At 33.4% G+C, this 10,914-nt stretch overlaps 1 protein-coding gene across 2 annotated transcripts; it reads right to left on the bottom strand.

Moving 5' to 3' along the window:
* Positions 1–7,860: 7,860 nt before the first annotated feature.
* On the bottom strand, positions 7,861–9,782 carry LOC111306975 (MATH domain and coiled-coil domain-containing protein At3g58370-like). 2 transcript variants are annotated; one of them, XM_022905036.2, is made up of 6 exons: positions 9,669–9,778; positions 9,409–9,538; positions 9,082–9,254; positions 8,609–8,900; positions 8,321–8,490; positions 7,861–8,186 (listed from the first exon to the last, which is right to left on the bottom strand). In XM_022905036.2, exons 1-6 carry the CDS (start codon positions 9,700–9,702, stop codon positions 8,032–8,034), a joined length of 954 nt encoding a protein of 317 aa, XP_022760771.2. In that variant the 5' UTR covers positions 9,703–9,778; the 3' UTR covers positions 7,861–8,031. The 2 variants fall into 2 exon arrangements, with proteins under 2 accessions (XP_022760771.2, XP_089608175.1); XM_089752049.1 differs by having other exon boundaries at positions 7,957–8,182; positions 9,669–9,782.
* Between the last annotated feature and the right edge of the window lie 1,132 nt (positions 9,783–10,914).

The following is a 10,914-nucleotide window of genomic DNA, read 5'->3' as shown; positions in this document are numbered from 1 at the left end:
ATCATGAGAACGAAATTATCGATACGGCCAATGTCACGGGTTATAGCAGTGACCGTAGCTAACGATTTGAATGATAATGATGATTTATGATGATTTTTAATGATTGATCCATGATTTGGTTTGACTACGATATTTGAATGATAACATATTTTGTAATGATTTATGAAGTGACATATTTTGACATTATGATTTGACAAATGTTTTGAATGATTTATATGATGTGTAAGAAAACGATGTTTGATCCGGTAAGGTGTGTGAGCCTTTACTTACTGAGCTGTGGTTTGCTCATTCCCTATTTTCTTTTCTTTTACAGATGTTATGAATGATAAGTATGATTAGCTTGAGAAAAGCTAGAAGAATCGAGCTTTGGAGAACTACTTAGAAATATAGGATTTTATGAAGTATTATTTATTTTAGTTGTAATACTCTACTTTGAACCTTTGGAGACTTGTTATCTAGCTATGTTACTTAATGAGAACCTTTTATATTTGAGAGTTGTTTAATGGCTATGGATTAGGCTTCGTATTGCTTTGAGGTTTTACTTCAAGGTAATATGGTCGTGTTATGTCTCGATTCAAGGCGTGACAAAATTGGTATCAGAGCAAAGGTTTAAGATCCAGGAAATGGAAGAATTAAGTTATAGATAGTGTAGAATTTAAATATTCTTAGCATTTACACTGATAAGATTCGATTATTTTATTTTGATCGCTTACGATTTTTTTTATTGGTATTAAATTAGGTAAGAATGAGTGATAGAAATGAGACATTGGCAAACCTTGTGGGTCGAAGGAAAAAAACTGACAGGAGAAAGGATGAATTGGTTATCTATACATCATGTAGTTATTGATTACTACAGAAAGAGAGTAGTGTTTCAGTGTCCAGGATAATCAGAACTTGTATATGAAAGTCATCATTTAAGCCTTCTGTGTCAGATTGTGTCGATTTCAAGTGCCATGCAATCTCTAAAGAAAGGGTGTCTATGCTACCTCACCTATGTGAAAGACACTCAAATGAATGTAGGCTCACGATTAGAAGATATTTTGATTGTTAGAGATTTTTTTTTATGTTTTTCCTGAGGACTTGCCTGGCTTACCTCCTAATCGGGAAATTGAATTTGAAATCAATCTTATTCCTGGAACTGGACCAATATCTAAGCCTCTTTATCGCATGGCTCCATCTGAATTACGTGAATTAAAGGTGCAACTCCAAGAACTATTAGAGAAAAAGTTTATTCGTCCTAGTGTATCACCTTGGGGAGCTCCTGTATTGTTTGTTAAAAAGAAAGATTGGAGTCTGCGCTTATGCATTGATTATAGGGAGTTAAATAAAGTGACTATGAAGAATAAATATCCTCTTCCTCGAATTGATGACTTGTTTGATCAGTTATAAGGAGCAAAGGTCTTTTCAAAGATTGATTTATGGTCTGGATATCATCAGTTGAAGATTAAGACAGGTGATATATCCAAGACTGCTTTTCGAACTAGGTATGGCCAGTATGAATTTTTGGTTATGCCTTTTGGATTAACAAATGCACCTGCTGCATTCATGGACTTGATGAATAGAATTTTTAAATAGCATCTGGATCCATTTGTTGTTTTTATTGATGACATTCTGGTTTATTCTAAGAGTGATGGGGAACATGAAAAATATTTGAAGATTGTATTACAGATATTGCAGGATAAACAACTCTTCGTAAAATTTAGCAAATATGAATTTTGGTTGACAAGTATTAGTTTTCTTGGTCATGTTATTTCTGAAGATGGGATTTTAGTTGATCCAAAAAAGATGAAGGCAGTGGTGAATTGGCCTCGTCCGATAAATGTGACAGAAGTAAGAAGTTTTATAGGCTTGGCAAGTTATTATAGAAGATTTGTTAAGGAGTTTTCTCAAATTACTGTGCCATTGACTCGTTTAACTCAAAAGCGAGCAAAATTTGAATGGACTAAAGAATGTAAACAGAGTTTTCAAGAGCTAAAGCAACGATTGGTTTCAGCATCTATCCTTACTTTACCTTTTGATATTGGTAGTTTTACCATTTATAGTGATGCTTCCAAAAAGGGGTTGGGTTGTGTGTTAATGCAGAATGAAAGGGTAATTGCTTATGCTTCTAGGCAATTAAAAACCTACGAGCAGAATTATTTGACTCATGACTTAGAGTAAGCTGCCATTGTGTTTGCTTTGAAAATATGGAGATATTATTTGTATGAGGAGCCTTGTGCAATTTATACGGATCATAAGAGTTTAAAGTATCTGTTTACACAGAAAGAGTTGAACATGAGACAGAGAAGATGGTTGGAATTAATCAAATATTATGATTTGACCATCAATTATCATCCGGGCAAAGCTAATGTAGTTGCTGATGCTCTTAGTATAAAGTCCATTGGAAGTATGGCTTCTTTGCTTACTTGGCAACCAAAATTGTTAGAGGAACTTGATACGTAGCAAATCAAGGTGATTATACAGGGAAAAGGTGTTGTTATGGCTAGTTTGGTGGTTCAACCAACTTTGATCGAAAAGATAAAATTTGCACAAAAAGAAGATAGTGAGTTAGACAGAATTAAGACAGAAGTGCAGAATGGTTTGCAATCAGAGTTTAACCTTCACGATGATGGCACATTACGTTTTAGAAATAGATTGTGTGTACCAAATGATCTTGTTCTAAAACGAGAAATCTTGGAGGAAGCACATGGGTCTCGATTCACTATACATCTTGAAAGCACTAAGATGTATAAAAATTTGAAAGGAAGTTTTTGGTGGAATAATATGAAACGTGACATAGCTCAGTTTGTGTCCCAATGTCTAGTGTGTCAGCAAGTTAAGGCTGAACACCAAAGACCATCAGGGTTGTTACAACCTTTGGAGATACCGGAATGGAAGTGGGAGCACATCTCTATGGATTTCGTGATGGGGTTGCCTAGGTCATCTAAAGGGAATAATGTAGTGTGGGTAATTATTGATAGACTCGCTAAATCAGCTCATTTCCTATCTATCAAGTCGACTACTCCACTTGATAAACTAGCACAATTGTACACAGGTGAAATTATCCGATTGCATGGAGTTTCAGTGAGTATTGTGTCAGATAGAGATTCTAGATTTATTTTTAAGTTTTGGGTAAGCTTACAGTGAGCTATGGGGATAAATTTGAAATTGAGTATAGCCTTTCACCTTCAGACAGATGGGCAAACAGAAAGAACAAATCAGATTTTAAAAGATATGCTTCGAGCATGAGTGATTGATCTAAAAGGTAGTTTGGATGATTACTTACCTTTAGCGAAGTTCGCTTATAATAATAGTTATCAATCTAGTATTGGGATGGCTCCTTTTGAGGCCTTGTATGGTAGAAAGTGTAGATCCCCTTTATGTTGGGATGATGTTGGGGAAAGAAAACTCCTAGGGCCAGAAATGGTGCAACTGACTGTAGAAAAGATCAAGGTGATTAAGGAGAGACTTAAAGCAGCACAAGATCGTCAGAAGAGTTGGGCAGATAAAAAAAGAAGGGAGTTAGAATTTCAACAAGGGGATTTTATTTTTTTAAAAGTGTCACCCACAAAAGGTGTTATGCGGTTTGGGAAGTGAGGAAAGCTAAGCCCACGTTATATAGGTCCATTTGAAATTCTTGATAAGGTGGGAGAAGTTGCATATAGGATAGCCTTGCCACCTCAGCTATCTGGTGTGCACAATGTTTTTCATGTGTCCATGTTGAGAAAGTATGTCTCTAACCCAAGCCACGTGATAGAGTATGAACCTTTAGAAGTTCAAAAAGATTTAACATACTTGGAATATCCTATTCGAATAATTGATCGAAAAGAGCAAGTCTTAAGGCATAGAACTATTCCCTTTATAAAAGTCCAATGGAGCAATCATACACCAAGAGAAGCAACTTGGGAAATGGAAGATGATATGAAGAAACGACATCCTCAGTTATTCGAAAATGAAGGTAAATCAAGTTTCGAGGACGAAACTTTTTATAAGTTGGGGAGATTGTAATACCCGGAAAAAAAAAAAGGGACTATTTTAAGTGTTTTTATAAGTGAGGGGACTCTTTAATAAAGAATGAGAAGTGTAGAGGACTTATTGATAAATAACCCAAATTTTTTTATTAATAGAGTTAACTTTTTAGTTTTCAGTCGACGATTAGTCGTAATAAAAACAGAGACTTATTTCTCATATGTTTCTTATACAGAATAGATCAATTGAAGGATTTCAAGTGAAAGGAAGAACAAATCAACAAGGAGAAATTATCTGTTAGAGGTGAGTAAATAATCTTTTTTTTCAATTTTTGGAGTATTGATGGTTAAGTCTTAAAGTGTAGATTATAATCGAGAAACCCTAAAATTTTAGGGTTTCCATTATCCCTCTTTGGGCAGATGATTTAGACTTTAATTAGAGTCAAGTTAAGTGTTGAGAAAGTTGGTAATGTGAATTTATTGTTGAAACAAAAATTTGATGGGAATAGAAAGGAAAATCTTTGTTTCGTATAAATCCTGATATGAATCATATGTTTGTAGTGATGAATTAAAGTTATATTCTGTATTAAAGGGTTAAATACTACTATGATTACTATATATGGTTGGAAAGCATGTTGAATCTACTTTCTAATTAAACAAACGGGAGTCGAATTCGAGTTCCCTATGAAGAGTTATCCAATTTTTACCTAAGGAGGTGCAGGCTGCCTAGTAGCAGCAGTAAGGGGGAATTACGAAATTTTCCTAAATTTTTATACAAGGATTTACAGTTTAAGCCATATATGTTTGGAAAGCTTATCGAGTCTACTTTTCAACGAAATAAGCGAAATTAAATTTGGAGTTACCTATGAATAAATACGTAATTTTTATGAAAAGGTATACAGGCTGTCTGGCAGCAGCATATGACGTGGATTGCAAAAATTGTTATAATTAATCCACAAAGAATCACGAGATGAGCCATATATGGATAGAAAGCTTGTCAAGTCTAGTTTCTAACGCATTAATAAGATTTTAATTCCGAATTGGATATCTTGAGTTATGGTCGTTTTAGTGAAAGTAGCGCAGACTGCCATAATTAATTACTCGAGTTATTACTTGTTTAACTTAATTGTTTTGGTATAAGTGGCTTCAAATGGGTTGATTAATTATTGTTATGTTGGAATTATCTTGAATAGGCCACTAAATTTTGAGGGAGAAAAATTAGGTGGTGGAATCAGAAGAAGGTAAGTAGAATCTCACACACTTTACTTGTTTTCGAATCTATGTATATATATATATGTTTCTAAATGAAAGAATGTTTTATTTCATTATTTTCAGTGTATGAAAATAGGATCAAGCATGTGATTATTTTGTGTTTCTCTATATAAATGATGGATCATGCTTATGATTGAAATGAGAAAATGATTTATGTTTAAAGAATGATTTTATGATAGCTACGTTTTTATATCCCTGGAAAGTGGGATCATCGACACCAGAACTAGTTCTACGACCCTGGCTAACGGGTAATAGTAGTTAGCGTAAGCCCTGGCTAACGGGTTATAATAGTTAGCAATGATCATGAGAACGAAATTGTCGATACGGCCAATGTCACGGGTTATAGCAGTGACCGTAGCTAACGATTTGAATGATGATGATGATTTATGATGATTTTTAATGATTGATCCATGATTTGGTTTGACTACGATATTTGAATGATAACATATTTTGTAATGATTTATGAAGTGACATATTTTGACATTATGATTTGACAAATATTTTGAATGATTTATATGATGTGTAAGAAAACGATGTTTGATCCGGTAAGGTGTGTGAGCCTTTACTTACTGAGCTGTGATTTGCTCATTCCCTATTTTCTTTTCTTTTATAGATATTATGAATGATAAGTATGATTAGCTTGAGAAAAGCTAGAAGAATCGAGCTTTGGAGAACTACTTAGAAATATAGGATTTTATGAAGTATTATTTATTTTAGTTGTAATACTCTACTTTGAACCTTTTGAGACTTGTTATCTAGCTATGTTATTTAATGAGAACCTTTTATATTTGAGAGTTGTTTAATGGTTATGGATTAGGCTTCGCATTGCTTTGAGGTTTTACTTCAAGATAATATGAACGTGTTATGTCTCGATTCGGAGCGTGACAAATATAAATTATACAAAAATACTTTTTTTTTCTTACTTTTGTTAGGTACCAAATTTAGGTGATTGATAAGACCTGATAGCGAAAATTCAAACTATTGGTGTTTTCATTGTTTTTACTTTTAGATATTTTTTTTATTGAAAATAATTTTTATTTTTAAAATTAGGCATAGTTATGTTTTAGTATCCAAAAAATATTTTCCTTCTTTAATTATCAAACTCATTTTCATCTATATATTTTATTTTTCATGAAAATAAAATAAAAAATAATATTATATTCTGAAAACAAACATACCCTAAACATCCCTAGCTCACAACCATAAATGTCAACTATAAAATAGCTAGGAACACTAGTGTATATTTATGTTTCTTGCTAGTCCCACTGACATTGCGTACAATATTATTGATCTCCTTGTCTTATTTCTTTCCCAATTATTGATGCAAAATTAAGTGTCATGACTTTTCAAAGCTCTGTTCATATTCGCTAGACGCGGGCTTCCTCTTCCGTGTTCTGTCCTTATTCCCAGCGTAGTAGTAGGCAGGAGCAAACTGTAATTACCCTGCCTGCTTGTAGACTACAGCCAGTGTTAAACTAAGTTGTGAACTCATTTCTGATTACATACATATAACGAAGTCTTTAACTTAGAATTTACATGATTTCTCCTGATCAAGCCCAGTAAATATGATCTTGAGACTCAAACTAAGCAAAGCTGAAAGCTGTGAACAAAGTTATGATCAAGACCCTAAAATTCAACCTTGATAAGCTGACTGATATGGAATATCTATCTCAGCTGCAAAATTTCTCCAGTATTCTTTTATTATTCAATCTCTTCTTCAATTATGTAATTACAATATATATATATATATATATATAATGAGTTTTAAGGCTCTCCTCTCTCACATATGTTGGCAGTAAGAAAGCGCTATAACTCCAGAACTTTCTTAAAACACGTAAAACCCATGCCAGGAATTAACTGCCCTGGTTTGTAGACTCTTAAGCTTGTGGAATAGATAGATGAAATTTGTCTCCTTTTTTTCACCATGAACAGCAAACATTAGTCCCAATTTATTAGTTACAATGTATTCAGCCAGTGCCCGAATGATAGATTTACCCCAAAAACAAATTTTGCCCACCCCACTTCTTAGCTTGAGGCACTAACCTGAGACTAACTGCAAGAGAAATCAAAATTTTAAGTACTGATATACCCATGATGTAATTTATTTGACAAGAGTTTTTTCTTTTTCCTTTTTTTTTTTTTCTAATTTTGAGAATAGTTGATGAATGCTATTAACAGATAATTTGAGCATGTTTAAATATTTGAGAACCAGCAGTAAAGTGGCTGAATCTGTCAAAGCCAAATACTTGGAGATATGACTGCCTGATCCTTGTTCTTAAATTATATTAAATGTCAATTGGTAGTGAAGTTGAAAGGATATGCATTGGCAACTAGAGAAACAAGAAGGAAAAAAAGAAGCAAAACCTCCAGCATGGGACTATTCTTTGGGATATTGCAAACCATGATTACATTGAGGACAGTCTTTAGCACTGCAAAACAATCAATTTGCTTTGGTTTTGTCTATGAGAATTCGTGTCTTGCATAGGAGATCAATCACGGTTTCAGTTGGCTACTTAATTGATCAATTCTAACTAACAGCTATTGATCTTACTTGGATCTTCAGAGAATCTTCAACTTAACAATATCTCAATCTACTATCTTCAACTCTATTTAGAAAAAATATGTGGGGACTAGTCCAAATCCTCCGAAATCTCAACAGCATATATTGTAATTTGTTTTTTATAATAATTATATTTTCCAAGACACAGTATAAATAGGAGACTCTTCCACTTTTTTACAAGTACAACAATACCAGAACATAAGAATGGCTACTAAAGTGTTTTTAGTTACAATTCATATAAAAAAAAAATAGTTACAATGTAGTAGCAACTGCCTGGACAGTCACCTCTGCTTCCACCATGCAAATATCCTTCACTAGATAGCCAATGCCCGAACGATAGAAATAGGGGAAAGAAACAAATTTTGCCCACCCACTTTCTTGGTTTGAGGCACTAAACCAGTAACTATCTGCAACAAGAGAAACCCGAATTTTAAGTTTTGATATATGATATATCCATGATGTAATTTATTTTGACTTTTTTTTTTTTTTTGATGATGTTTGATGAATGTTATTAACAGATAGATAATTTGAGCTTTTATACATTTTCCTGCAATGTGCCTGTTCTGCTGTTGGTCCTGAATACGCAAAGTGAACTCTGCAAGTATTCTAGAACCAGCCATAAGAGTACTGGCTGTATCTGCCAAAGCCAAATACATGGAGATATGAGTGCCTGATCCATTTCGTCTTCCTTTTGGATAAAGCTGTATTTTCCTGCACCATGAAGGTGAACTCGCAATGAAGAAAAGCCCCTGAAAATTGAACTTGAATCTCTAGAATATTATATAGGAGTAGGAGATGGAAGAAGAAAAAGTATGTTATTAATGGATACCATTTCTGATCGCCAGCAAAAAATTCTTGTGATTCATGGCATTCTGAATCTAATTTGGAAAAGTTTTCAATCTTCCAAACATGCTTGGAACTCACAGCATCTTTTATCATTGATAAGCTTTCTCCTTTTCCTGAGCTCATTTCCTTGGTAACAAACACTTCAGCTCCAAACACACAATTGTCCTCCAGGAGGTATCCATTGGAAACGTCATTAAACATTCTAATTGGGATGAACTCATCAAATCCCCATTGATGCTTCAATCTGTGAAAGCGCCTGTCTTCTTCCTTGGCATCTAGGCATGGCAATAAAAAAATTAATTTCGAATGAAGCACCTTCATCTATGTATATATACAATCTAAAGTAACATGCTGCTACAAAATCAGAAAAAAATCATAATTAAAGCTTTGAAACTGTCACGTTCATTGATAATTTAAAAAAAAAAGAGAAGAAAACTGCATGGAATTAATATGTACCATGAACTATCAAGTACTTGTCCTTGCTCTGATCAAGCAAGAAAAACCGGAAAATAGCGTGGACCTCCCGACTATGACGAATGAGAGAACTAACATCAGCCAAAAGCAAGTAGAGAGAAAGGTGCTCTTTCACATTTTTGCTCTTGTTTCCATTTGGGTACAGAAGCAGTTTCCTGTGAGCACATACAGAAATAAAAGTTAGGCTAAGCTAGTGCAGTTCCTATACAAAAAAACTACATGTTGCTAATGCTAACATTACCGATCAGTGATAAACATATAGTACTATAAATAAATATATATATATATATATAAAGAAATTAATAATACCATTTGTATCCACCAGCTTCAAACTCTCCAGATTCATATTTTTCTATGCCATTCTTTATAAGTAATGAAAATGACTGTATCTTTAGTATGTAATGACTCGGTGATTCTTCTGATCTGGATCTTGCAACTTCTGCAATTAATAGTGTCATAGACAATAAGGTTTATAATTAGGGCAAAAATATGAGCAGAAATTAATAAAAACAGTAAACCAGGCATTGCATGCACAAAATCATAAACAAACATCTTTCAAGGATAGCTACCCTCGCCTAGGTTGCCGGAGATGGAACTAGCCATGGAGACAAATTTTTGGGTGCAAATTCTTAGACAATATTACAACCTTGTGGGATCAAATAAGCAGGTTATATACATATATATATATATATAGATATAGATATATTACAAGGAGACTAGAAAGCGTTTGTTATTCCAAACGTAAAAAGTTTTTTGAGGAATCGACTGTTATCCTTTGATTATAGAGAAGATTGTTGTAACAAATCAACAAGCATCCATTCTCTACTTGCTGAATGAAAGATGGACCATCAAGTAATTAAGGTTTTCAAAACCAAAGAAGCATTTTTTCGAGTAGAAGTTTTTAAAGAATATGCCGTGTACCTTTTCCTTGCAGGCTCTGCAATCCAATGAAATGAGAATAAATCAAAAAGCTAGCTGGTTGAAAATTAATTCTTCCATGCCTAATGATATCACATTTTTACAAGTACAATAGTACGGATCTCTTTTTAATTTCTTTTTCTAAGAGGGTCTACCAAACAAGCCAGCCCAGCCCTATTGAGCCAACCGGTGTTTCTTCTCATCCACATCCTTCTCTCATTTTAGAGCAAAAAATATATATATAATAATAATAATACGCAGTTGGATTGCAATGGCTGAATTATATAGTTATTTTATTCAAATATATATATATAAATTAAATATTTAATTGACGATTATAATTGTTCGTATTAATTAAAAAAATGTATAAATCATTGTAACTGTCTACAAATATAAAGTTTTAAAACTTTTTTTTATGATTTAATTTTTAAAGTTACCTCGAAATAAAAAAAAAATAATTAAGATTCTTGAGCTTCATGAGCACTCCAACTTATTCTCATGTGGCTAACTAATATAGCTACATACATACTTATCCTCCTTTCAGAACAAACAAATTACAGAATCATTGATTGATAAAAATAATGATTCGACCATTCAATAAAATAAGTTAAAAAGATCCCATAACTGATTCTACATTGTAGACTATTATAATCTACTTGCTTGCTGCTACAAATACAATGCAAATATAAATCACAGTGTTTGGCTATGAAGACAACCCTGGCCCCGGGGATTTAGGCCTCGAGTAGCCCAGGGCAATTAGCTTCTCTACCAACTTCTTTTCAGCATTTGCCTGTACAAACCCAGATAGAAAAGGGGAACCAAAATGATGATGGGAATACAAAGATCAACCTATAAGATGTTGCTTTAATTAAAGCCAAATGCCAATGAATAGTGACT

This window comes from Durio zibethinus, chromosome 22, assembly GCF_047325235.1.
Source record: "Durio zibethinus cultivar Kanyao isolate XHJ-2024 chromosome 22, ASM4732523v1, whole genome shotgun sequence".
Lineage (NCBI taxonomy): Eukaryota > Viridiplantae > Streptophyta > Magnoliopsida > Malvales > Malvaceae > Durio > Durio zibethinus.
The sequence above is the reverse complement of the archived record's forward strand: the minus strand, read 5'-3'. Positions and strand labels throughout refer to the sequence as shown.

What these genes read in the sequence shown, in the direction of transcription:
- LOC111306975 (XM_022905036.2), bottom strand. Translation starts at nt 9,702, where the DNA reads ATGGCTAGTTCCATCTCCGGCAACCTAGGCGAGG. An exon ending in GAAGCTGGTGGATACAAATG is followed by an intron (nt 9,255 to 9,408) that starts GTATTATTAATT and finishes ATGTGCTCACAG; the next exon opens with GAAACTGCTTCTGTACCCAA. An exon ending in CAAGTACTTGATAGTTCATG is followed by an intron (nt 8,901 to 9,081) that starts GTACATATTAAT and finishes TGCCATGCCTAG; the next exon opens with ATGCCAAGGAAGAAGACAGG.